The sequence below is a fragment of the Pelobates fuscus genome, chromosome 3 (genome assembly GCF_036172605.1).
Source record: "Pelobates fuscus isolate aPelFus1 chromosome 3, aPelFus1.pri, whole genome shotgun sequence".
Classification (NCBI taxonomy): Eukaryota; Metazoa; Chordata; class Amphibia; order Anura; family Pelobatidae; genus Pelobates; species Pelobates fuscus.
Genome location: NC_086319.1, coordinates 69,564,237 through 69,589,881, shown reverse-complemented (window position 1 = coordinate 69,589,881; position 25,645 = coordinate 69,564,237). Strand labels below are relative to the sequence as shown.

The 25,645-nt window shown below is 40.7% G+C and overlaps 1 protein-coding gene across 1 annotated transcript in view; it reads left to right on the top strand.

Annotated features, from left to right (window-relative positions):
- Positions 1–25,645, top strand: part of LOC134601623 (dynein axonemal heavy chain 3-like) — an 875,684-nt gene that overhangs the window by 53,654 nt on the left and 796,385 nt on the right. Inside the window, exons 3-4 of the mRNA XM_063446141.1 lie at positions 15,279–15,358; positions 17,083–17,200. Of these exons, the coding sequence (XP_063302211.1) occupies positions 15,279–15,358; positions 17,083–17,200 (198 nt within the window). The remainder of the gene's footprint in view (positions 1–15,278; positions 15,359–17,082; positions 17,201–25,645) is intronic.

The window sequence follows — 25,645 nt, the reverse complement described above, 5'->3', positions numbered from 1 at the left end:
GAATCACCTTTGACCGTAACCATGTATTAAAACACTACTGGACTGTTCTAAAATGATAGCATTATTTGTATAATGTTTCTTGCACTCTATTATGTACTTCATTTATTAATTGATTAATAGTTGATTATTTATAGGGGGAAGTCATGAAACCTTGTAATGGAAATCAAAACAAAATTTTATTTGCATTTATCTTTGTGACTATAAACCTCAGCCATGGATAGATAAAGTTAAATCAGAAGGTTGCTAATTTGCTATCCCTCCAAAGACCTTAATGAATTCATGTGATGAAATGGTAAAATTTAAGAAATTGATACACCTACTCTGAGTGTATTTTATGGAGAGAAGAAAAAACACACATTTCTCTCTTGGTAATCTAATATAGAAGATACGCTGCCTGATATTGGGTTTCAACACTGGAAAATTTTCAAAGATAATAAGTTAACAAATTGAATAACAGCACCATGCAAAACCACGGAGGCTCAGAAACATTGTGTCCCTTATTATATATTAAAGAAGATTATGCGCAAAATTCATTTGAACCACAGCACACATTGTGATCTTCCAAAGTCTAATCCCTCTGTCAAGTGCTTCGATCGATAATATAAAGAAATAATTTCTCACAAGAACAATGAAAACACCATTGATGTAACATTCTCAATGTGCTGATATTAACTCATGCAGGATTATTATTCACTGAAGTGAAAATTCGAAATTAATTAAAAGTAAAAGCTGCATCTATCCTCTGTTTGTATCTCAAGACTTGCCCCACTCCTATAGAATTCCATTCTCTGCTCTCTGTTCACGCAGTTTCCTTTCCTTTAAAGGGAAACTCCAGTGCCAGGAAAACAATCCGTTTTCCTGGCACTGCAGGTCCCCTCTCCCTTCCACCCCCCAATCCCTGGTTGCTGAAGGGGTTAAAACCCCATCAGTAACTTACCAGAGGCAGCGACGATGTCCCACGTCGCTGCTTCTTCCTCCACCGCCGCTCCTCCCAGTGATTGGGCCAGCCGGCGAGACTGATCCCGCCCACCGACCTGGGAGTCCTAATGCGCATGCGCGGCAAATGCTGCGCATGCGCATTAGAGCTCCCCATAGGAAAGTATTGAAAATCCTTTTTAATGCTTTCCTATAGGGAAATGAGCGACACTGGAGGTCCTCACACAGCGTTTCCTGTGCTATGAAGCATGAAGTGCCCTCTAGTGGCTGTCTAGTAGACCGCCACTAGAGGTGGAGTTAACCCTGCAAGGTAATTATTGCAGTTTATTAAAAACTGCAATAATTACACTTGCAGGGTTAAGAGTAGTGGGAGTTGGCACCCAGACCACTCCAATGGGCAGAAGTGGTCTGGGTGCCTGGAGTGTCCCTTTAAAAGATTATTAAACTCACTTCTTTAGGATGGCATATTAATTAAAGCTTAATAGCTTTCCCTACCTGCTCTTTTGTAACTAACTATGTTTCTTCTCTTACAACTGTGTCATCTATAAAACTAACCATTAATTGTAAATTCTACCCTTGCCTCTTGTGTCACTTTACCCCACTCCCTGTAGAACAGGAATAGGCAACCTTTGGCACTCCAGATGTTGTGGACAACATCACCCATAATGCTCTTACACCCATAATGCTGGCAAAGGATCATGGGAGGTGTAGTCCAAAACTTCTGGAGTGACTAAGGTTGCTTTTGTCGCAGGACATACTTGAAAACAAGAGAAATCTCAATGTATACTTCCTAGTAAAATATTTAACAAATAATAAATTATGCCTGCTCTAGAATGTAAGCTCTTTTGAGCAGGGTCATCGACATCCTTTGTGCCTGTGTGCCCAACTTATCTTGTTGGAAAAGCGTTTCTGTTATTTCACCTATTGCACAGCACTAAGAAATGTGTTGGAGCTTTATAAATATAAACAATAATTTAACACAGTTACAGGCAGACAGTCACACGCACACACACACACACACATAAAGTCGCAGGCAGACATTTACATACACAGTTACAGGCAGACAGTAACACACACACAGTCGCAGGCAGGCAGTCACACACATACAGTCACAGGCAGACACACACACACACACACACACACACTCTTACAGGCACACAGTCACACACAGTCACAGGCAGCTAGTCACACACAGCAACAGGTACCTTTTCCCATTATGTGCACAGGGGGCAGAGTGTAGGGAGTGCAATCCCTGGTGTTTAGTTGTTGGGGAAGCAGGGACTCATTCCTGCTTCCTCCTCAGTGTGCAGCAGAGAGTTCAGGCTGTATTTAGCTGTAGATCTATCCACCAGCACACAGCTTCAAGCAATGCCCCACATGGGCTTCTGGTAGACAATGGTCATGTGGGGCACTGCTGTGATTAGACAATCATTGGCGAAAAATATATCCCATCATATAAGACCAGAGTATTTAACTGTATATAAAAATAAATAGTAATATTTACAAAAGAAAATCAATTTGGAGCAGTTTGATTAACCACGAACATACTCATGATGTCTCACCAACTCATTTAGTCTGGCTCGCCAATATTGGTGGGGTTCGCTACATACTTGATTCCTTAAATAATTAAATTGGCTACATTTACCAAAACAGAATAAATTCACAGCGTAGTAAATAGAGGGACCCCCACAATGTATTTTTTTTATTCTGTAGATGCAACATTTATTTTACATATCACTTAACAGCAGGTTTATCAAGTCAACATTGGAGGAGCATATAGCTAAATTTGTAACAATAACTAATAATCCCTCGGTTGATTTAATTGGATTTTGTTCTCCTTATTGGTAAAATTAACACATTGTCTCAATGTTGCCTGAGTTTTGTCTTATAAGCACTGTCCAAATGGTCATTCTTTCGTGAAGTAGCACAGAGTGGGTTGCTTTACAGAGATAGCAAAAATTATTTAATTACAGATCAATAAAATTAAACCTGGCACTCATAAATGCTGCAACACTGTACTGCTTTTAGCAAAAAAAAGAAGGGTAAATAGAGGGAATACAAACAGCTGCTAAATCAGGCTTATCCTTAAAGTAAAAAAAACAAAGAAGACAAAAAACAAAAAACAAAAAAAACAACAATAACAACCCCAAAACAAGTCATAAAGCATCACTAAAAGGCATAAAAAAATACAATATTATTAAGCACCTCACTTAAAACTCAACAGTGGAAAAATAAATTGCGCATTGATTTTTCTAAGTATTATGCATTCATATACACATACTAAATCCATGCTTGGCAGATGCTTCATGAAATCCTCTACTAACTGCCTGTACATGGAAAATAAAACAATTACACAATATGTCAATGACATAAATTTGATTGTTCTCTAGGATGTCCAAAAGTGACACTTGAACATGTTGGAGCAAACAAAATGCTTGTAAACAATTACACAATGTACAAACAAAGGTTGGAGCTGGGCTGAGTATTAATCTTCCTCCAGGAGCCCATTGCATATGTATTCTCATGCAGAAAATTATGGAAAAAGAATGAATTATTATCTTAAAGGAGCACTCTAAACACAATAACTGCTACAGCTCATTGTAGTGATTATGGTGCCTGCAGACTAGTTCACTTTGAATTCATTTTAAATTATTGGATGTTCTCACTTGAGTCCTTCAATTGGTGAAAGGAATAGTTAGTAGTAGCTGAGAGAAAAAGGTCCAGGCATGCCAAGGCTTAGATCGGCATTTTATTGAACCACAGCTCGAAAAAGACCCTAGGCTCGTAACGTTGCTGCTGGACACCGTAGTTCAATAAAATACCGATCTAAGCCTTGGTGTGCTTGGACCTATTTCTCTCAGTGACTACTAACTACTTCCAGGGCCTTGGTGCTGGCCCCAGGTTTGGTTGCACCCAGGCTTGAGTTATGGATTGAGTGCACTTCCAATTTTTGTTTCTTCGTACAGTGAAAGGAATAGTATCAAAGTTTCAAAGTTGTTGTTTTTTCTGTTATGCTATTTTTTTTTTCGAATTCGTGTATATTAAATTGTTTTAAAGAAATTACTTACTGACGTTTCCCATTCCTTCACCACCTGACAGCCATCTTTATTCACCTTGGGTAGGATTGCCAGTTGCTTGACCCAATGGTCACTATTTTCCAATCACCTCTTATTTTTACTTTTTTTTTTTTTTTCTCTGTGCAGGATTTTCTATCAGACATTTTTGAGAAGCAATTGTTGGCTATAAAATAGTGAGCAATGGGACAGATAACTAGTCATCTGATAAAAGGTGTTTAATTATATCAGTCAGAAAGAGGGTGGGGGGGCTGAAAAAGTAAGCAGTGATTTCTTAAAAAAAAATCAAAATACATGAATTAAAAATGAATTGGATGACGTTACATAACATGAAGATTATATTAATATATTAAAAGATTTACAATAAATATTATGATTAAATGAAAGATTAAATAACAGCTGATACCTATACCATCTTAAAACAGTTTCACATTATATTCTTAGAGTTGAAAAGAACTCGAATAAATATTTAATAAACAATGATAGTATAAATAATGAATAAATAATAAAAAACAATCATGGTGGTCTCTGTTCAACCAGTGCAGAATAATGGTTTTTGAAATGGATCAGCAGTTTTCCAGATATTTTTTAATAACAGTATTTAGACTACCTGTTATGAAACTTTTGTTGCTGTGGGCATTTTGGGAACTCATAGAAGTGACTTCTTATTTCCTGTTCTCTGCAATAGCTTTAAAAAAAAAATGGTAAAACGATTTTAAAATATAATGAGCAGCCAGTCACAAATCAAAGGTCAGGTATATATGGGAAAATAGTACCTTCTCGGCACAAATAGAAGGGAACTTATTTTTCGAGAACGTTTTGTTGCTGCTCATTTTTTTAGTATCCCAGAATAATTGTTTCCCTATTGTTCTAAATATAAAGATCATTGAGGGTTATTTGCTAAAGTGAGAATTGTGTGGAATTCAGAATAAATTCAAAGATAATTGGAAATTTAAGGCCATCATTACACACCTATTGCTCACATACATCACAATAATGTGTTGATAATAATTTGATTTTTTTAAACATTATTTTGCAATGCAATCGGAAATTCCTCAATTGGTGCAGTATTTACTTTATTCTTTATAGAGCAACTTCCTTTCGAACTTATGGTGCCTAAACTGTTCCTTTAATGGAATTACAGGGGTTATATATAGACAGTAGTCTGGAAGGTACACAATACAAACAGCTATACAAGCTACATGGTACTCATAGTTAGTTTATATTTGCTAACAGCCCTACATATAGTGGGGCTGTTAACAAACATTTTCCTAATGTTTGGCTTCTGGGGACACCAAAATAAACTATAGTGCCAGCCCATATTGAAATGCAAACTTAGACAAGAATCCAAAGATGTTTAAGCCAATAAGTGAATGAAAAGGTCTCCATGTGCACCAAGAGGAGACTCCTCCTTTATGGATACTCCATTCTTAATAGTTATTGATGCAAACAAACTTACTTGCAGTCCGTCATAGGTAGTCCTTCATGCTGACCCTATTCTTAACCTCCCTGATCCTATACTTGCCATGGTTGGCTTGGAGTGCCACTTTAATGAGTGGATTTCTATCTAAATGTTTGCTGGACCACTAGAACGTACAGTATGTTTGTCATTTAGGTACCTTGAACACCCATGTATGAAACTTGGTTTTATTTACTCTCAGTATTATTAAATATTTAAGATATTTAAATATTTTACAATTACAAACAAAGTAGGATTGCAATGCAGCTGGCGGCCCCTTTCTGTTAATTTTAGATGGCAGCTGGATTGGCTTGCTGTGATGTAGAAAAACACATCTGAAGAGATACCAATTCTACCGTAAGATGCTTCATGGCACCTCCCCCTCCCCCCGCCCTTTTTTCATTTTCTAAGTGATATAACCATCTACTCAGGAGGGATCTGATACATTTTTAGAGTGTAAGAATGCTCAGCTAATGGAAACTTTTTATCATCTCCCACCATTTAGTCATTTAGTAATGTAAGGGTTCAGTATGTAAGTGTGGGCTGAAAATAATTCTGATGGCATATGTTGGTGAAAACCCATTGACTTCGACTATCAGAAACCTGTTGAGTTTTCTACTACGTATATATTGGAACATTGGTGAAATCCCGTGTGATCTGCTGACAGTCAACCTTGCTAGAACCTTTCAGAATTTCTGTATACTTTTATAATGTGTATGGACTCTCCAGTAATAACTTGTCTTTCAAATGTTATTGCTTTCCACAACTAAAAAGGGTGTGTGCACACCAAGGTGACCTCTTATAGCTATAGTTAATAAAAAAAAATGTTCAATCAAAGAAGCAGATGTTCAAGTGACATATATGTCAATTATCAGGCTGTCTTCATCTCACTTATGACTGCTTCAGAAAATTCATTTTCAATTTTTTCCTGTCTGTAGATGAAAGTCTGTAAATCAGCATTTTGTCTGAAGAAGCATATTGTCTGGTCTAAGTTGTGTCTCACAAGTGCTTCTGAAGAATTTTTTTTATCAACTTAAAAGAGCAACATTTTGTCCAAGGGTTTCAATTATATTGTAAGTTTGATTTTCCGAAAGCCGCGCCACATTACACGGTTGGCAGTATATAAAACAATGCAGCATTGGATTTTAAGTTTGTGGTTTGTGACATTCTAGCAAATGATGAATGTGTACTAGATGAATCATGAATAAAATGACCGGAATTGATTAATAAAGTTGACTAGATTTGATTAATAAAAAATGTGTCAAATATATGTTTACTTTGTGGTTTAATGTATAACGAACACTGATCAGTCATGATATTAAAACTCCCTGCCTAATATTGTGTAGGTCCACCTTGTGCTGCCAAAACAGCTGTGATTTGTTAAGGTATGGACTCCACAAGACCTTTGAATGTGTCCTGTGGTATCTGGCACCAAGAAATTAGCAGCAGATTCTTTAAGCCCTGAAGTTGCGAGGTGGGGGTCTTCATAGATTGGATTTGTTGTTCCAGCACATCCCACAGATACTCAATTGGATTGAGATCTGGGGAATTTGGAGGGCAAAGCAACAACTTGAACTTTGTTGTGCTCCTCAAACCATTACTAAACAATTTTTGTAGTGTGGCAAGTTGTATTGTCCTGCTGAAAGAGGCCACTGTCATCAGGAAACACCATTGTCATGAAGTGGTGTACGTGGTCTGCAACAATGAAGTTGATACATGTTAAAGTAACATCCATCTAAATACCAGGACACAATGTTTAAATGTTTATCAGCAGAACATTGCCCAGAGCCTAACTGGTAGAGTAATATCTTCTTTTGCATTTTCCTAAAGCAATAGAAAGCCCATAATTCATTATACTTGTCAGGCTTACCTTGCTGGGAGTCCAATATGCAGAGATATGCTCACCCTTGCAATTAGACACAGGCCTAGGTGGTCAAGGTAGAACTCACCTGGCCTGTGAATCTGTGCACGGGGGCTGTGCAGGTGAATGCTTGAAGTCGCAGTACAGAAAAGGAAATCCAGGAGAATAGTCGTAGGTAAGCCAATGGTCAGAGGATGCTAGAAATCAGGAGAAACGAGTAAATAGCCGAGGTCAGGGGATGCCAGAGGTCAGTGTACAAACGAGTAGCAATCCAAGGTCAGGAGAACACTGGAACACGGAACATCAATACTCCAACCAGAGTCATTGAACTGACACTGCCCTTAGGGAGGGGCAGTGTCTTATACCTTGTTGATTAGGTAACAGATTCAGCTGGAGAGTAACTGACAGGTCTGAGCCAGGTGAAGTCCAGCCCCCTAGTGCTGCAGGCAATTCAAGATTAAACGGGAGATATCCAAAGTCCTGAAATGGTTCAGAGGTAATAGAGCAGGTTCAGAACTGCCGAGTACACAGGTTCAAATCCCTCTTCGGGCAATAAAGGGGCGACCCCGTCTGGCAGTCTGGAGGTCACGGTGTGAATCCTGACAATACTGATCCAAATGGCATGACTGATTGCTGACACTGGAGTTTTCTTTTCGACATTGTGAAATAAATAAATTCACCAAATCAGCTACACAAAAAAAATATTAGTAATTTCTTCCTTGTGGTTCCGGTGCATTGTGAGGGAGTCATAGAGAAGCCACTGGGATTCCCAGCCTGCTGGCACTGGGTCAGAAGGAGTCTGCATCAGGCAGGGGAATCTACTCTGCCTGCCTATGCACTACGGGGACTTCAGCAAACGTTAGCAGAACAAGCATGTCATTAAATTCACTTGCACTGTGCTGAACAAACACAGTGAATTTTCCCTCTGCTAGAGTTATTCAGCAGTGCTCTGCCAATGGGCTGCCCTGGGGGGCATCATACTGGCATATCCCCTTTTTGGATGTGTACTGTCATTTGGTCATGACACAACAAGCATCCTCTCTGGCACAACCCTCGCATAGTGGGTTCCTCTGCCCTAAAATTCCTGGGCATTTTGGCCCTGCAGACAACACGCCCATCATGCTTTTCAACACAAATATAACGCACAGCCATAACACCATTTACAAACAGCCAACACAACTATCACATAGAGCCACACATAGTACACACAGCCATCACACCTTTCACACACTGCCATCAAAACTATGACATAGAGCCACAAATTACACACAGCCATTGCACACTCTATAACACACAGTTAGCACACACATAGCACACACAGCCAGCCGACATTAAACACATATACATCAAACACAGCCATCACACATCACATCACATTATTGTGTGATTTATTACAACGGATAATACTGTTAAACAAAATGCTAATTACTCTGTATTATAGCTATGATGCATTACTGTGCACAATACTACGAGTTTCATTGTAGAGGAGCTTTGTTAAACACTCAAACACACTGCTCATTACTGTGAGTTTAATTGCTGTTGAGCTCTGTAGTAAACTAATACACACTGCACATTATAACGAGGGTTTTTCTTTTTGTTTACTGTGAAGCACAGGGATACCCCATGCACACTGTACATTACTGTGAGCTTAAATGCCAAGGAGGCCAATGTAAATTAGGAAAACCCAGGGCTTCAAAATATTACAACTCACAGTATTGTCATTGGGGAGTATCAAGAAGCTCTAAAGCAATAATCTTTGAGTTAATGTGTGGCATCCCTTTATAAAAGTAGGGAGTGGCAAAAAAGCACCTTTTCCTGGGTAGCCAAAACACCTTGAGACTAATCTGCGGATGCACTGTGATCAGTTGGCTTTGGAAGTGAAGCAATATCTTCCCTCCATCACAAATGCATGGGGTGGAGGAGAGGTGGGAATATGCCAGGTTCCCTGTATAATATTTGGATCAAGTAGACTTTTTTATTTTTAAATTCCTAACTTTTATGCAGAAGGTGGAGGTTAATGTGAGCCAGTTTGGCTGCATTTTGCTATATGACGTGGTCCTACTAACTCGCAACATGCATTTTAAAAAATGTTTTGTACTGCTGCTCTTTGTGATAACCAAGGTCCACGTGCCCAGTCGGAGATCGCAAAGTAGCCCAACAAGGCATAGACCTGGTGCCAACAATTTAATTTTATTTACACCCAGAAAACAAGAATACCATCTAAAAAATAAATAAATGGCATTTCAATAGCTCTTGATTTTTCTCTGGTTGGCAGTTAATGGCATTAATTGAAAGCCTTTGGTTTGCGGCATGCCACATGCTGACGATATGACAGATAGTAAATACGATTTTGGTTTAAACATAGGCGTTAGAGCTAGGAAATCAACTTGTTTGTCTTGAGCCTCACATGGGTGCAGTTCATGTGCCAAATCTGTCATGCTATCCATTTCAAGTAGGAAAAAAGTATATTCTACATAGAAGTAGTTTCATATCAATCAGCAGGTTCAGTTCAATAAAATAATTAAACTCAACAATTTTTATGACATGTCATAAAGCTTTCTGTACAAGTTAAACATGTCCTTTGATTTAGCTTCATACAGTTGACAGGATTCAGACGTTAACGTCAATGAACCTTGATGATAAAAACAACTTTTTTCCATAAAATAGTAATGATTTTTTTCCCCATTTAACGTACAAATATTTCCAAAAAGTACAACAGATGTTTTTCTTTTAAGGATTTCCACCCTGATTTTTCTTTTCAACGTACAAAAGAGAAATAAAAGCACACTTTCGATTGTTTTGAACCTGAAGAGAGTTTCAGTTGTCAGCAGTCCCATATTTCATTTAACGTTTATAGTTTCAATTACATTTATTAATGTTTCATATTAGCATGAATGTTTCTTTTTGATTAAATGGGAACAATTGCTTCTTTAAGGTAAAGGTCTGAGAATGCGTGATTAATCAGATTGAAATGACAGTGCAGACGGCTCATGCCATGCTTCGTTATCAGAATGATTGATTTTATTCTCTGCTGCCTGGTGGAAAAAAAATCTGCTAATAACTGCTGCACCAAAGCTCCAGATGCCATTGATAGCACAAATCATTTTTTTCCACATCCATATTATTTGCCTCATTTGCAAAAGAATATCTTTTTTAATTTTAGTATAATGATGACACCCATGTCAAAGTACTTTACTGCTCTAAAATAAAAGAAAAAAATATATAGATTTTTTTTTAAATAATGGCGTTAAAAATGTATGCATACATTTAATGCAATCATTGTTATGATATTTTTTGTTTGTTTAAATTATTTAAAGCTTCAAAAAGGCAAACAGTGTAACAGCGTAAGTAACAACATTAACAAAATGCCAAAAACAATTAACATAAAAAAGTAAGGAAATGTCAAAAAGCTACATACATTTAAAAAAACAATATAACATAAAATGCTTCATTTTTTTAATATACTCAGGTAGAGGCGCAGAGTGCTCGGGCACTCGAGTGACGCAAATCGATAGCCAAAAGGCGTGAGCAAGATAGATGGTGCAAACAGGTCGATCACTGCTATAATCAAGCTCACTCAGCTAAGTGTGAGAATCAAATACAAGCACAAGTACCAGATAGCCATAAGTAAGCTGTAAACTTAAATGCAATACCAAAAATATGAACAAAATAGTATATAATTTAATCCATCACTGTGTCACAGTGTGAAAAGTTCAAAAATAACAGAAAGTTTAGTGTTCAATATGCAGGGATAGAATACATCCTCTGATCAGCAGTGCAAAACCCCTAAGCCATAGATTAACAAAATAGTTAAGTATTAAGTTTAGAAATATAGTATCGTCTATAGCTGTACAAATGTAACATGTATTACAAAATAGAATAACATAAAAACACCCTGTAACTGGGTACAAAATATCCACATACGTTGCAGCACCAAAATACCTTATCATAATATAAAAACATGATCAGAATTAGAAATGAATCAGCACTTATTCTAACTGGTAATATTAACCCCACTATCTATATATAGTTAATGGGACTCTTGAAGACACAGGTTTGTCGGCACAAACACTTTGTTAAAAAAAAGCAGCATCAAAAGATCTATAAGCATCAAGAGGTCCATCAGCATCTAACTGATACAATTAAATTATGGCGCATGCTTAAAAATACACTAATAATCCGATAAGGCTATTTATTTTCCTACCTAAGAAGACAAAATATGGGGATTCAGTTCCACCATATGGTCATATTGTGTTAAGCCCACCACTATTTCACAGTACCCCAATATTGGTGGGTCCTACACTAAATCCAATTGTGGGAGACAAATAAATAGTGCTAAATAAACTAAAGTGAATTAAATGAATCTATTGTAAGAGCATTGTGAGTACACAAATTTATTGTGATAAAAGCAATGAAAAACATTTAAGTAGCCTTACAAGATTTTGTGTGCGCCGTTTTATGTGTGCGCCGTAATTTAATTGTATCATGTATGAATATTGGTCACTACGGCAGCACCATTCATGTAGAAAGCATTTTTTGGGTGTGCCTCCATTCCTTTTTATCTTTGTTACATCAGCATCTAAAGGCCAATCAGGGTCATTTCAAGATGGCTTACCGGAACACCCTAACTAAAGAATACACTGCGTGCAGAATTATTAGGCAAATTAGTATTTTGACCACATCATCCTCTTTATGCATGTTGTCTTACTCCAAGCTGTATAGGCTCGAAAGCCTACTACCAATTAAGCATATTAGGTGATGTGCATCTCTGTAATGAGAAGGGGTGTGGTCTAATGACATCAACACCCTATATCAGGTGTGCATAATTATTAGGCAAGCTCCTTTCCTTTGGCAAAATGGGTCAAAAGAAGGACTTGACAGGCTCAGAAAAGTAAAAAATAGTGAGATATCTTGCAGAGGGATGCAGCACTCTTAAAATTGCAAAGCTTCTGAAGCGTGATCATCGAACAATCAAGCGTTTCATTCAAAATAGTCAACAGGGTCGCAAGAAGCGTGTGGAGAAACCAAGGCGCAAAATAACTGCCCATGAACTGAGAAAAGTCAAGCGTGCAGCTGCCAAGATGCCACTTGCCACCAGTTTGGCCATATTTCAGAGCTGCAACATCACTGGAGTGCCCGAAAGCACAAGGTGTGCAATACTCAGAGACATGGCCAAGGTAAGAAAGGCTGAAAGACGACCAGCACTGAACAAGACACACAAGCTGAAACGTCAAGACTGGGCCAAGAAATATCTCAAGACTGATTTTTCTAAGGTTTTATGGACTGATGAAATGAGAGTGAGTCTTGATGGGCCAGATGGATGGATTGGTAAAGGGCAGAGAGCTCAAGTCCGACTCAGGCGCCAGCAAGGTGGAGGTGGAGTACTGGTTTGGGCTGGTATCATCAAAGATGAGCTTGTGGGGCCTTTTCGGGTTGAGGATGGAGTCAAGCTCAACTCCCAGTTTCTGGAAGACACCTTCTTCAAGCAGTGGTACAGGAAGAAGTCTGCATCCTTCAAGAAAAACATGATTTTCATGCAGGACAATGCTCCATCACACGCGTCCAAGTACTCCACAGCGTGGCTGGCAAGAAAGGGTATAAAAGAAGAAAATCTAATGACATGGCCTCCTTGTTCACCTGATCTGAACCCCATTGAGAACCTGTGGTCCATCATCAAATGTGAGATTTACAAGGAGGGAAAACAGTACACCTCTCTGAACAGTGTCTGGGAGGCTGTGGTTGCTGCTGCACGCAATGTTGATGGTGAACAGATCAAAACACTGACAGAATCCATGGATGGCAGGCTTTTGAGTGTCCTTGCAAAGAAAGGTGGCTATATTGGTCACTGATTTGTTTTTGTTATGTTTTTGAATGTCAGAAATGTATATTTGTGAATGTTGAGATGTTATATTGGTTTCACTGGTAAAAATAAATAATTGAAATGGGTATATATTTGTTTTTTGTTAAGTTGCCTAATAATTATGCACAGTAATAGTCACCTGCACACACAGATATCCCCCTAAAATAGCTATAACTAAAACAAACTAAAAACTACTTCCAAAAATATTCAGCTTTGATATTGATGAGTTTTTTGGGTTCATTGAGAACATGGTTGTTGTTCAATAATAAAATTAATCCTCAAAAATACAACTTGCCTAATAATTCTGCACTCCCTGTATATATATATATATACTTACTTACCTGCAGGAAAGCAAGGGTCTTAGAAAGGCCAGACTTAACATTTGACAGAGAAAAAGTGTGGTCAGTAACGAGCCGAGGTCAGGGTAACAGAGAGATAGCGAAAACGAAAACTAGCTGGAGTCAAGTACACGGTAATCAGTCAGACAAGCAAAGCAACACAACAAAGGGTTAAAGATAAACACAAAGTCAGTAACAAAGCCAAGGTCAATACACATCAATACAAGAGAACAAGGAACACACAAACGAGTACTGGGGCAGAAACCACAATAGGGCACAATAGGGAACAGTATTGGGCTGGGGAGGCTTAAATATCTTTAAGTTACTTGTTATAGGTCCATGTCATGCCTGCACACCTAGAATGTGCGTGCATGGGGGCACCAGAATGACATGGACCAATGGGAGCCTCAAGCTATGTGGGGAATCCATTTCCCCTTTAAGAGCGTATTCATACCACAAGCAGAATGATATGGACCAATGGGTGCCTCAAGCTATCTGGGGAACCCATTTCCCCTTTAAGAGCGTATTCGTACCGTGAGCAGCTTTCTTAAATAAACATGGCGGGATGCACAACTGTTCGCACGTAGCCCGCAGGTCGCTTAGCATGTGCAATCATTGAGCACCTGAAGACTCCGGCCGGCCCATAGAGTGGTTAAGTACCACTACAATGTGTTCCTTTAGATATGTGAACTTTAAATCTTTGCCATAGCTTTCAAAAAAATAAAGTAATTAAACTTCTTATCCATCTAGATACTTCTCAAAAAGAAACATTAAGGACACACTGCAAACATGTGCCTATTCCCATGTTCAGGCAATCTCGATGAGAAGCACTGAATCCAAGGCTTATCCTAGAGAAACACTGGATGCACAAAGTGTCTAGATGTCAAATATTTCCAGTTATTGAATCTATGTTACTCTGACGCTCCTAGTAGCTGTCTCAAAAATGACACTGTTTTCCTTTGGAAGATTGTAGGGAGTGTATCTATATCCCCAAATCTCTTTATTTTGCTACATAGACACTCCAGTTACTTAATATAGTCATCTTATATGTACAGGAACAGGTATGGGCCAATTCCAAGCAGTCATCTGGAACTCACATACAGCAATGATTCGTCACAGTCTGAGCTTGAAAAGGTAGACTACAGACCCCATTCGTGATTTAACAAGCTCCGGTTAATGCTATAGAAAGACACTTTCAAAGTGAAATTGTACAATTTATACTTCTGTAAATGTGCCATGAAGTAATGACTGGCATCCGTCCAAATATTGCAGCTTATCACATTGGGTTCATGTAGGTTACAGCTTCTGGCAAGTGATAAAAACGTGGCTTTTCTGACAAGTGATTCACCTCTTACCTCCTGTCAGTGTCTCTACTCTATGAACACATTTTTTTTAAAAACTTTTTTTCACCATAGGGGTCCTTTAAACATTGTCTTATTTTTTTGGCTCAGTTGTTAGGTCCTTCATAAGGCTGCAGCACATCAGGGTTTCAAAACAGGGTTTAACTGATTTAATGGTGGCTATTATGTGAGTTCCTTCAGTTTAATCCTATCAATTTATAATTCTATTGTTTGTGATCTATTTATAATTTACATTTATTACCATTTATATTACATCTTGTGTAGATATCATTTTATGTGTATGTTTTCACAGTCTTTACAGAAATAGGAGATATGCAAATACTTTTCTTATTTCACGTATGCTGGCTTTTTGCATTTCAAAATGTTGACTGAAATTCTCTTTTTTACAGTGATTCCATTGCTAACAATTACAGCCCAGCCGCAAGAGATTTCTCTACGCATTACATCTACAAACTTAACAACTCTAGTGGTAAGAAATGTTATTGTGTTCGCATGTGACACAAGGTCTCCCAACCCTCCTGATTTTGGTGGAACAGCCCCAATTGTCAGGTCCTCTGTCTCATTGTTCCCCAGTGTCCCTATTCCCATTGTTTATTTGTTACTGGTGTTCTGTTTTTGGGCACACCAGAGAATTGTCCCCAACAAGTATAGCGTGAGTGAATTATAAGACATGCTTGTGCTATTATCAGGGCTCCTGCACACCAGAGAATTGTCACCAACAAGCATAGCCTGAGTGCATCATTACACATACTTGTGCTATTATCAAGACTCATTTAAGTGTACTGTACTCTAAAGCTATGTATAAAATTAATGGTGATTAAAAAAAATAGTGTTCCTTATATATACACACAGGACATACAATCATCCAGGAACTCAAATTTAATAAAATCAGAGTACAAAACACACTAGAATTAAACCAAAGTATCCTCCTAAGGCACTTAGTAGGTCACCTGATGTTCTGTGCTTTATTTTATGAAAACAGAACATTTAGTTCCTTAGAAATCTTTTTAAACGCTTTTGATAAGTGCAATGGTATGCACTTGGAATCTAACATCTTAGACACATTTTCAATTTAAATCAGGAATAAAAATATTTCAAGAAGATAACGCTAAAACATTTAAAAAAAAAAGACAGAAAAAACACTATAATTAATTGTGATGATGACCACACATATACAGTTCGAATAAGGCTTCTTTTTTAATTTGGCTGCATACAGTGAATAAATTAGGCATAAATAATAAAGCACACAACAATCCTATATTCTATTATTTCATTGCGTGATTTTTGTTTGTGCTATGCTTGTGTGCTTTTATAGTCATGCCAAATTTATTCACTGTATGCCGTACAATATAATCTTGACCCTTTTCCTTCCTTGTAAATTAGAGAGGCAAACACTTCCTCTGCTCTTATAAAGTCAATGCTGATCACACATCCATTGTGGCACTGATCACCACAAGGGGACAGATCTACGTGTTGCATCACCACCAGCAAATTGTCCAATAATTCCTCTACTCTGACAAGTAGAAATTAAATTTAACCCAAAAGATTAAAGCTTTCAACGTGTTTTCAAAGTGTCTGCAGTAGGGGGCCAGGGGAAATTGTCAATTATGCTACTGTTAGAAATCCATAAAAATGCTAAAACAAACACATTTCTAGAATAAAAATGCCTGGGGGAAATGTTGTAAGTGGAAGGTTTGTCCTTTCAAACACAAAGAAGAACAGGTTGACTAGATAGGTCAATTGATTTTTATTTGTTATTGTGATTTAAGATTTCTTTCATTTTTTTCTGTATGTATAATTTATTATTTTGCTTGTACTAAAGTGAAATAGTGATAGAAATAGTTTAGGTAAATGAATAATATTAATTAATACGCTTATCGCATTCCAAAAAACAAAACAAAAAAACATGGAAAAAATATATAATATTTTAATGAAAATATTAGAAGTGCATTTTCTTTGAAAATTCCTTACCAAAATGTTAATGGTAAATAAAACAAAACAAAACAAAAAAAAAGACACATAAAAAATAACCAATGTGTGTCTTACATTCTGTTCTCAGAATACAGATTAGTTAATAAAGATAGGGTTAGATTTGTTTTTAGTTCTAAAAGGGGTGTCGGATTTGTCTGCTCTTTGTCAGATTTAAATGTTTTGATTTACTAAGCGTTATTTTTTATTTTTTTACCATTTTAGAATATTCAGAGGCAGGCCGTCCGGAGAATCTATCTGGATTATCATATCAGAAACCTCCTTATCAAAATCTTAGGATTGTCAAGAAAAGAGATTTATGGAATACATTGTGGAAGCCAAAGTAAGTGCTATCAAGTTGTCATGTTCTCTGGTTAGAAAAAAAAAAAAATCTTGTAAACTAAATGAAAGAGGTTTTCTAAAGATGATGCTATCGAATGTCATGTATTTCAATTTGCTGTTCTTGAAAATGAAATCATTTTTTGTGCATGCCCAAAGCTCGGCAATGATACAGCATGGTTACAAATGAGATGTAGCTGTGATTGGACACCTCTTTGAAGATATAGATATAATCAGCTGTGTAGATGCTGTATAGAGTGAGCTGTAAAAGAATAAAGCATTCTGGGAAGGCACTAGTCAAAATCCAAGTGTTGCTTGTAATGCTATTCTATAATCTAATATTTTGTATATGATTTTATTACAATATTTTGATGTGTTATCATGTAACTGGGCTTTATTTCTATTTCTATTGTTTTTCTTTTAATATGATAACTTTATTTGGTGCCTCAAGGAATCGTATATAAGGGAGGGGCATACATGGTTCCACAGCCAAAAGTAGAGGGGCCACTAATAATTGCCTAAAAGTCTAGACCTATTATTTAAAATAATGAAACTTGCATGAAAGATACATAAAAACATAACAAATGATACAGGACAAAGAGAGAGAGGTACTGTATTGAGGACATGACTGCTGACCCCGGACCAAAACCCCCCACCACCTGTTGCCCAATAAATACACAACACCTTTTGTATGGGTAAGGGCAACGGCCACAGCTTTATTAATAGATTATCATAGATTATCGCCAGCATCCACAACCTGTCAGCTGTTGGGGGATTACCAACAGACAGCTCTATCAAATGACCCATGAGTCCGGAGCAGCCTGCCCCCGCCATCATCTCTCAGCAGGCTGCGACTCCCCAAGCCGCTTGGGCACTTTCTTCCAAACCTCTTCGCTGGCCAGGACTACCGCCACCGCGGTTCCTCCCTACCAACTCCCCTGGGAGGGACCGCGCCCCCCGCAGCCAGCACCTCCTCAATACCAGACTGTAGTCCCGCATTTAGGATATCCAACCCTATGAGGGAGAGGTGTACCCCATCCTTACGCATCAAGTTGGAAATGTCCCCTTCCAGTTCTTTGTGCCTTATGACAAAACCGCCGATCCGGCTGACAAATTTTCCAATGGCCACATTTAGCTTGCGCCTACTACACTCCACGCCCTTTGCGTGAGGCAGCGAATGCCAACACGGCCTGGACACTATGTCTGAGCAAATAAGGGTCAACTCAGGGAAAAGGGCCATACACCGAGCCAGATCATGCCTAATTGCATGCAGGAGGTCCACTGACCTGCTGCGCCCTAGGTAATTTCCCCCTGCATGAATAACTAGAGTAATTGGCCCCGACACGTACCTACGAAGGGATACGCACTCGGAATACATCTGCTGCCATAACATACCCCTAATACCCCTCCACCTTACCCTGGCTATCTTGTAGGGAAAACCCAAATTTCTCCCATAGGGACGCTCCTCAGCTCGGCGCGCTGCCCAATACACATATGAATGTCCCAGTATCCAAATGCAGCGGGGCCGAGGACCTACAGAGAAAATGCGTTATAGTAAATGAGGTCTGACATAGGACCTGTAGCGGTGTGAACCCCATCTACCCAAGCGCTGAATCGCTGCATCCGAGAAACCCCACACACTAGCCTGGGTGGCTGCCCCTATCCGAAAAGAATGAGCCGAGTACTGGCGAGCATTTACCCCACATTCAGCCAGAGCAGCACGGAACCTGGCTGAGAACTGGTAGCGTGTGAGGGGGGACCCATTCCTATGAACCAGAAAGGAGCAATACCACACCGGCCTAATCTGCAAATAATCCAAGAAAAGACGGACTGGACAAAACATGCCACCCGTGGCGCCAATACGTACCCATGAACCCCTACCTACCTGGTCTGTCTTGGAATGCCTGATGAAAACATCTACATAGTCCTCGGACCACTGGATATCTGCCAGAAACAGCGGCCCGACCGCCCTACGGTTGCGTGCAACCAATTCGCCCACCCTAACAGAAAAAACAGAATGCAAATGAAACCCGAAATAATGAGGCTTTGTAGTCTGAGAAACAAACCACCCCCAGGGCCGACTGGATCCGTCCCAGCAAGTCAGCTGACACCGGGCGGCGGCGGTCTTGTGCCCTCCTAAGTCTCCAACCCTGGATAACTCGCTGGATACCAAACCACCGCGAAACGTCTTGCCAACCCATAAACCGACACAGAAAAGATAGAGCGGTCAATTACTTTTCGGCCGCAGAACAGGACTTACCCTGCGCAAACATCGTCTCCAGCATTGTCAGAGTCGCCTCCAATCGCCCGGACTCCGACCCCAGCACCAGGCCCTGCGAGAACGAGGACAGCCATGTCCGGCAGACGGCTTGATATGCCTTCCATGAAGAGTCAGCTAAGGAGTCCGACACCAAGCTTCTCAATCCTCCAAATCGATCTCCCATAAGGAAACCGGACATCTGATACCCACTGCCTCCGCAGCTGGCGCCGACTCCCGAAAACGGTCCCACTGAAACCGAGAAAGAGAGTCAGCTACCACGTTATGAACACCCGGGACATGACATGCTTTAATCCAAATATTACATTTTAAGGAAAGAAGGACCAACTTGCGCAGCAGCGAAAGAACCGGAGGGGAACTGGACGAGGAACGGTTTATCACATGGACGACACTCATGTTGTCCATGTGAAAAACCACTGTCCTGTTGCCAAGAACCTCCCCCCAGAGCTCCAAGGAGACCACGATGGGAAACAGCTCTAAAAACGTCAGATTGCGCATCACATCCAAGCCCAGCCATTGTGCTGGCCATGCCTCCGTGCACCATTTGCCCTGAAAGTATGCCCCAAACCCCACGGAGCTGGATGCATCTTGGAAGAGGTTCAACTCTGAGTTAGACGCAGCCTCCAACAACCAGCAGGAGCGACCATTGTAGCGCTCCAAAAAGGAGCTCCACACCTGAAGGTCCGCGTGCAGACGCCGTGTGACCCGAATAAAATGAAAGAGCTCCCGAATCCCCACCGTGGACAGAGAAAGGCACCTGCAGATAGCCCGCCCCATGGGAAGAACTCGGCACGCGAAGGCCAAGTGCCCCAGAAGCACCTGCATTTGTCACAGCTGTACCTTCCTCTCCCCGCAAACCCGGTCAATCAGTCGCAAGAGGACCGACAATTTTTCTTCCGGCAGACGGAAAACCATACCAACAGAGTCGATCTCTATCCCTAAAAACGACAGAACCTGAACCGGGCCCACCGTCTTAGCCTCCAAGACGGGGACCCCGAAATATCCCATGACTGCCCTAAACGCTTGTAAAAGACGCTCACACTCATTTGAACCCGGTGGGCCAACGAATAGAAAGTCGTCCAAGTAATGAGTAGCCGATGCCAAACCCGCCTCCTGTCTCGTAACCCATTCCAGAAAACACGAAAACATTTCAAAATAAAAACAAGAAATTGAACAGCCCATTGGTAAACACATGTCGTAGTAAAAAAGCCCTTGGAAAGAACAGCCTAATAGGTGGAAACAGGAGGGGTGAACAGGCAAAAGACGGAAAGCTGATGCTATGTCGGATTTCACCAACAAAGCACCTTGACTGGCCTGACGAACCAACTCCAAAGCCCTATCAAATGATGCATATCGCACGCGACAAATGTCCTTACCAATGTCATCATTTACCCAGAGGGAGATGTGTAAGTTAGAAAAAGGTGGCGCAGAACATGGGCAAGCCATGCGTCCCGCCTTCACCTCAACATGCAACTTTTCTTGCAAAATCTCTTCCTTGCCCTTAACCGAGCGGAGATTGTCCGCAAACTGAGGCAAGCAGGGCCGGCCTTAGGGGTGTGCGAGCTGTGCGGCCGCACAGGGCGCCATGGAGCAGGGGGCGCCGTGCGGCCGCACAGCCGGCCGGGATTTAAAAAAAACATTTTTTTTTTTTTTTTAATTTGCAGCGGGGGCGGAGCTTACCGTGCGGCGGGGGCGGGGCTAAAAGCGCCGGAAAACTGCTGCAGGGGAAGCAGGAAGGAGTCCCTGCTTCCCCACCAAACAGTCACCAGGAGCTGCACTGCCTCCACAATGAACTCCACAGGTAACTGTGGGATTGTCAGGTGAGTGTGACTCCCTGCCTATGTTTATTACTGTCTGTGTGTGTATGACTGTCTGCCTCTGTGTGTCTGTGTGTATGACTGTCTGCCTGTGTGTGTGTGTCTGTGTATGACTGTCTGCCTGTGTGTGTCTGTGTGTGTGTGTATGACTGTCTGCCTCTGTGTGTGTCTGTGTGTATGACTGTGTGTGTCTGTGTGTATTACTGTCTGCCTCTGTGTGTGTCTGTGTGTATTACTGTCTGTGTCTGTGTGTATGACTGACTGTCTGCCTGTGTGTGTCTGTGTGTGTGTGTGAGACTGTCTGCCTGTGTGTGTGTGTGTGTATGACTGTCTGCCACTGTGTGTCTGTGTGTATTACTGTCTGCCTCTGTGTGTGTCTGTGTGTATGACTGTCTGCCTCTGTGTGTATGACTGTCTGCCTCTGTGTGTATGACTGTCTGCCTCTGTGTGTCTGTGTGTATGACTATCTGCATGTGTGTGTCTGTGTGTGTGTGTATGACTGTCTGCCACTGTGTGTCTGTGTGTATTACTGTCTGCCTCTGTGTGTGTGATTGTGTGTATGACTGCTTCTGTGTGTATGACTGCCTCTGTGTGTATGACTGTCTGCCTCTGTGTGTATGGCTGTCTGCCTCTGTGTGTCTGTGTGTATGGCTGTCTGCCTCTGTGTGTCTGTGTGTATGGCTGTCTGCCTGTGTGTCTGTGTGTATGACTGTCTGCGTGTGTGTGTATGACTGTGTGTGTCTGTGTGTATGACTGTGTGTGTCTGTGTGTATTACTGTCTGCCTCTGTGTGTGTCTGTGTGTATTACTGTCTGTGTCTGTGTGTATGACTGACTGTCTGCCTGTGTGTGTCTGTGTGTGTGAGACTGTCTGCCTTTGTGTGTCTGTGTGTGTGTGTATGACTGTCTGCCTGTGTGTGTGTGTGTGGATGTCTTCCTGTGTGTGTGTATGGCCGTCTGACTCTGTGTGTGTGTGTGTGTCACATACAACCAATACACGCATATCACACACTGTTAATACACCCATTACAAATATCACACATAGCATACATATCACACACAGTCATCACACCTACTATCACATACACAGACAACACAAACATTACAGCATACATGGATGACGGGGGGGGCGCTGTGAAGATTTTTCGCACAGGGCGTCTAAATGCCCAAGGCTGGCCCTGGAGGCAAGGAAGAGGGAACAAAGGGGATCCAAAAACCTACCTGAAAACCGTCGAGCAATGTGTGCGCATCGCGACCCCTAGGGAACCGGGCGAGCCAAGGGCGCATCCTTAGGGCGTCCACCGGCGTCCTCTCCCCTAGGTATGTCGTCTCGAGAGGGACCCTTCCCGGACACTGGCTTTCCCTTTCTGAAGCAGCGCACAGCTGGGTGCGCTCCCCCGCAGTGTGCACATTTATGGCGAAACCTACAGGAGCTGTACCAGCGACAGTGGCTTTCGTTAAAGAGCCAACACACACCTTTCTTTTGCCCTGCCGAGGAGCCGGAGGTCCCTCCGGCAGGCCTGGGAAAGGGGGATGGTCTACTGGGAGTCATAATTAACAGCCAGAGACTGCCATCCTGAACACCGAAATCCATACCTGGGCACACCGCCATTTTTTGCCGAAATTGCTGGTCATACCTATACCAGCATTGTCCCCCGTAGATTTTATATGCCCCCCATATCAGGTCGAGGTAGCCAAATAGTGAAGGGGCCTTGTCAGGAAAACGACGCACCAGAATGCTTGAAAAAACATTAAAACCCTGCAACCAGTTGCCAAAGGTCCTGGGGATATGCTTACCCTTATCCGCCTCTGGGACTTCACCCCGGCGCGGTCTGTCCACGGAATCCTTGTCGGGAGAGACGAAGGACAGCAGATCCACATACTCACCTCTCCAATTTTTTTCTTGAATATCCTGCGGAACATGCAACCCTAAAGGAGCTAGGTCACATCCCACAGTACCCGCGCAAAATACCACTGTGGTCAGCTGACCCCTGGAAACCTGGACCCCTGGATCCTCAACCCCAGAATGTAAGGACCCTCTATGTAGCCCTGCGCCCTGTGCTGTGAGCCTGCTATCTTGTCCTATGGAGTCCCTACTCCCAGTAATCTCCTCTAGGGCACCAGCGCCGGCGCTACTAAACGCACCGAACCGCTGGGGAACCGCAGGCACTGGAAGCTCCTCTTCCTTCGACACAGACTCTGACCTGGATCTTCTCTGGTCATCAATTGCAGGACCTGAGTTGCTCTCCAGGTGAATGCTTCCGAATCCGGCTGCCTGGGGGTGAAGGGAGTGTCCTCTCCAAATAACAGCTGCTGCCTATGGGTCTTGTGCATGTGCAGCAGGGCCATCAATGCTTTGCTATGGCAGACCTCCCAACTGTTCCGTTTATGGCAGGACAGTCACTATTGCCACCCCTGGTTTGTTTCCCTGTGTTCTGCTTTTAAAGACACCTGGGAACTGTACACAGAATGCATAGCATGGGCTAAGCTAAGGGCACTACAACAGCACTGACTACATGGTCTGCCCTCCATGGGTTGGCCTGTGTGATTGGCAGTTAGCCTGGCATGTATTCACACCTGGCTGACATGCCAATTCTTTGTGCAGACCCAGTCCCTTTTTGGGCAATTCACGTCAATGTCCCGTCTCCTGTAACTGCACCCACCAGCATCCCGTTTTACCGGACACCAATGTTGGAGGGTATGAGAGAAGCATTTGATTTGTCCATCCAGGAAGGAGAAGCTGTGGTTAATATAACATTATTATCTAACATTCTACAGGGTGACCCTGAATGTAAAAGGCACTAAAAACACTCTATAAATACGTGTGTTCCTTTAAATAAATGTGTCAATAACCCATTCTTCAACTGAAAAATAAAAATAAATAAAAAGCATGTCTCTTTACTCAATGTCTTGGTACAGTTTCCAATTAAAAGCCTAGTCCTATATGATGCTGTAATATTGCTTCACACCGTTAATCCAGCAACCTCATATTCTCAATATTAACCTCTATTTTTATTTCATTAAAATCCATCTATCAAAATCCACACACTGAGCTTTAGTTAACCAAAAAAAAAAAGAGAAAAGAAATTAAGAATCTTCCAAGGGAATCAAGCAGGTTAATTGTCAAAAACAAATTCCTTGCCAAAACTTCAGTCCTCTTTGCATATACGTTACAATTGTTGAAAACAGAGCCTGTATCTATATATTTTATAGTAATTTCCAAAGGTAATTTATTACACCTTTGTGTTAATTTAACATTGTAAGACCTTTATCAAATTAAAGAAAACGGAGTCCAATTTGGAGTTGTTTAAGAATTTATGTTTTCAAACAAAACAAGAGGAACAGATTGCACTCTAAAAATATGCTTGATGAAAGGTATAAAAATGCATAATTCTGTTTTTATCATTACATTTCTTTCTAACCAACAGATTGTAATGGACTTTATTAATTATATTACTTAGGGCTCAGTCTGTCGCAGTTTTAGCATAATTCCTCTTTCATTTTCTTTAATCAATAAAAAGCTGCTTAGATTTTGTTTTGACCTTTTTTTAAGTGCTTGACGCTTCTTCTTGGCGATTCTTTTCAAAATTTTTTTTTTTTTACATTTTTTTTCACCCCCCCCTGAAAGTTAGCCAGTTTTATATATTTGTATGTCTTGCTATTTGTTTGCTACATATCATCTCATAATAACATTAATTTTATTCAGCGTGCCAGATAATAGAATGAAACTCATCAATAATAGATGCGGCTAATGACGAGCGCAATATTTGCAGACACCAATAATTGTAATCTGAGGAGTACTAAAGCGGATTGCTGTATATAGATGTTAGAATTCAAAGTCGTCTGAGGAGAAATCATAAATTAAACTCATAAATCTTCCCAATCTTCAGCACAGCCAAGCGTTAGTTGAGCGCATGCTATACTAAAGACGATAGTCTGAAGAAAGTTTATTGATGGCTTTTATTACACTAACTTTCTGTAATGTGCAGCAATTCTTAGAGCGGTGCGTGATGTTGCATTTCCTACACCTTACAATGTACATTTGTTGGTATTAATGTGCATAACCTGCAGTTGCATTCCCTGTTTTGATTAAACCAGAAAGTAGTGACAGCTGGGTAAAGGAAAGACAAGGATGAAAAACAATATTGCACTGTCAGTCAGTCCATCAATTTTCAATATGTCCTCTGGATAGAAGATTTGCAATATGCCTCTATTCAAATAAATACATTTAATACCAGCCAATATTTCAGTGTCAGTGCAGCGGATCTCCAGGAATATGTTATATACAAACTGCAATTTATTATTGACAAAAGAGAAAATCTAGTAATGCAATACAGTAGAATTGTTAAATAAGCA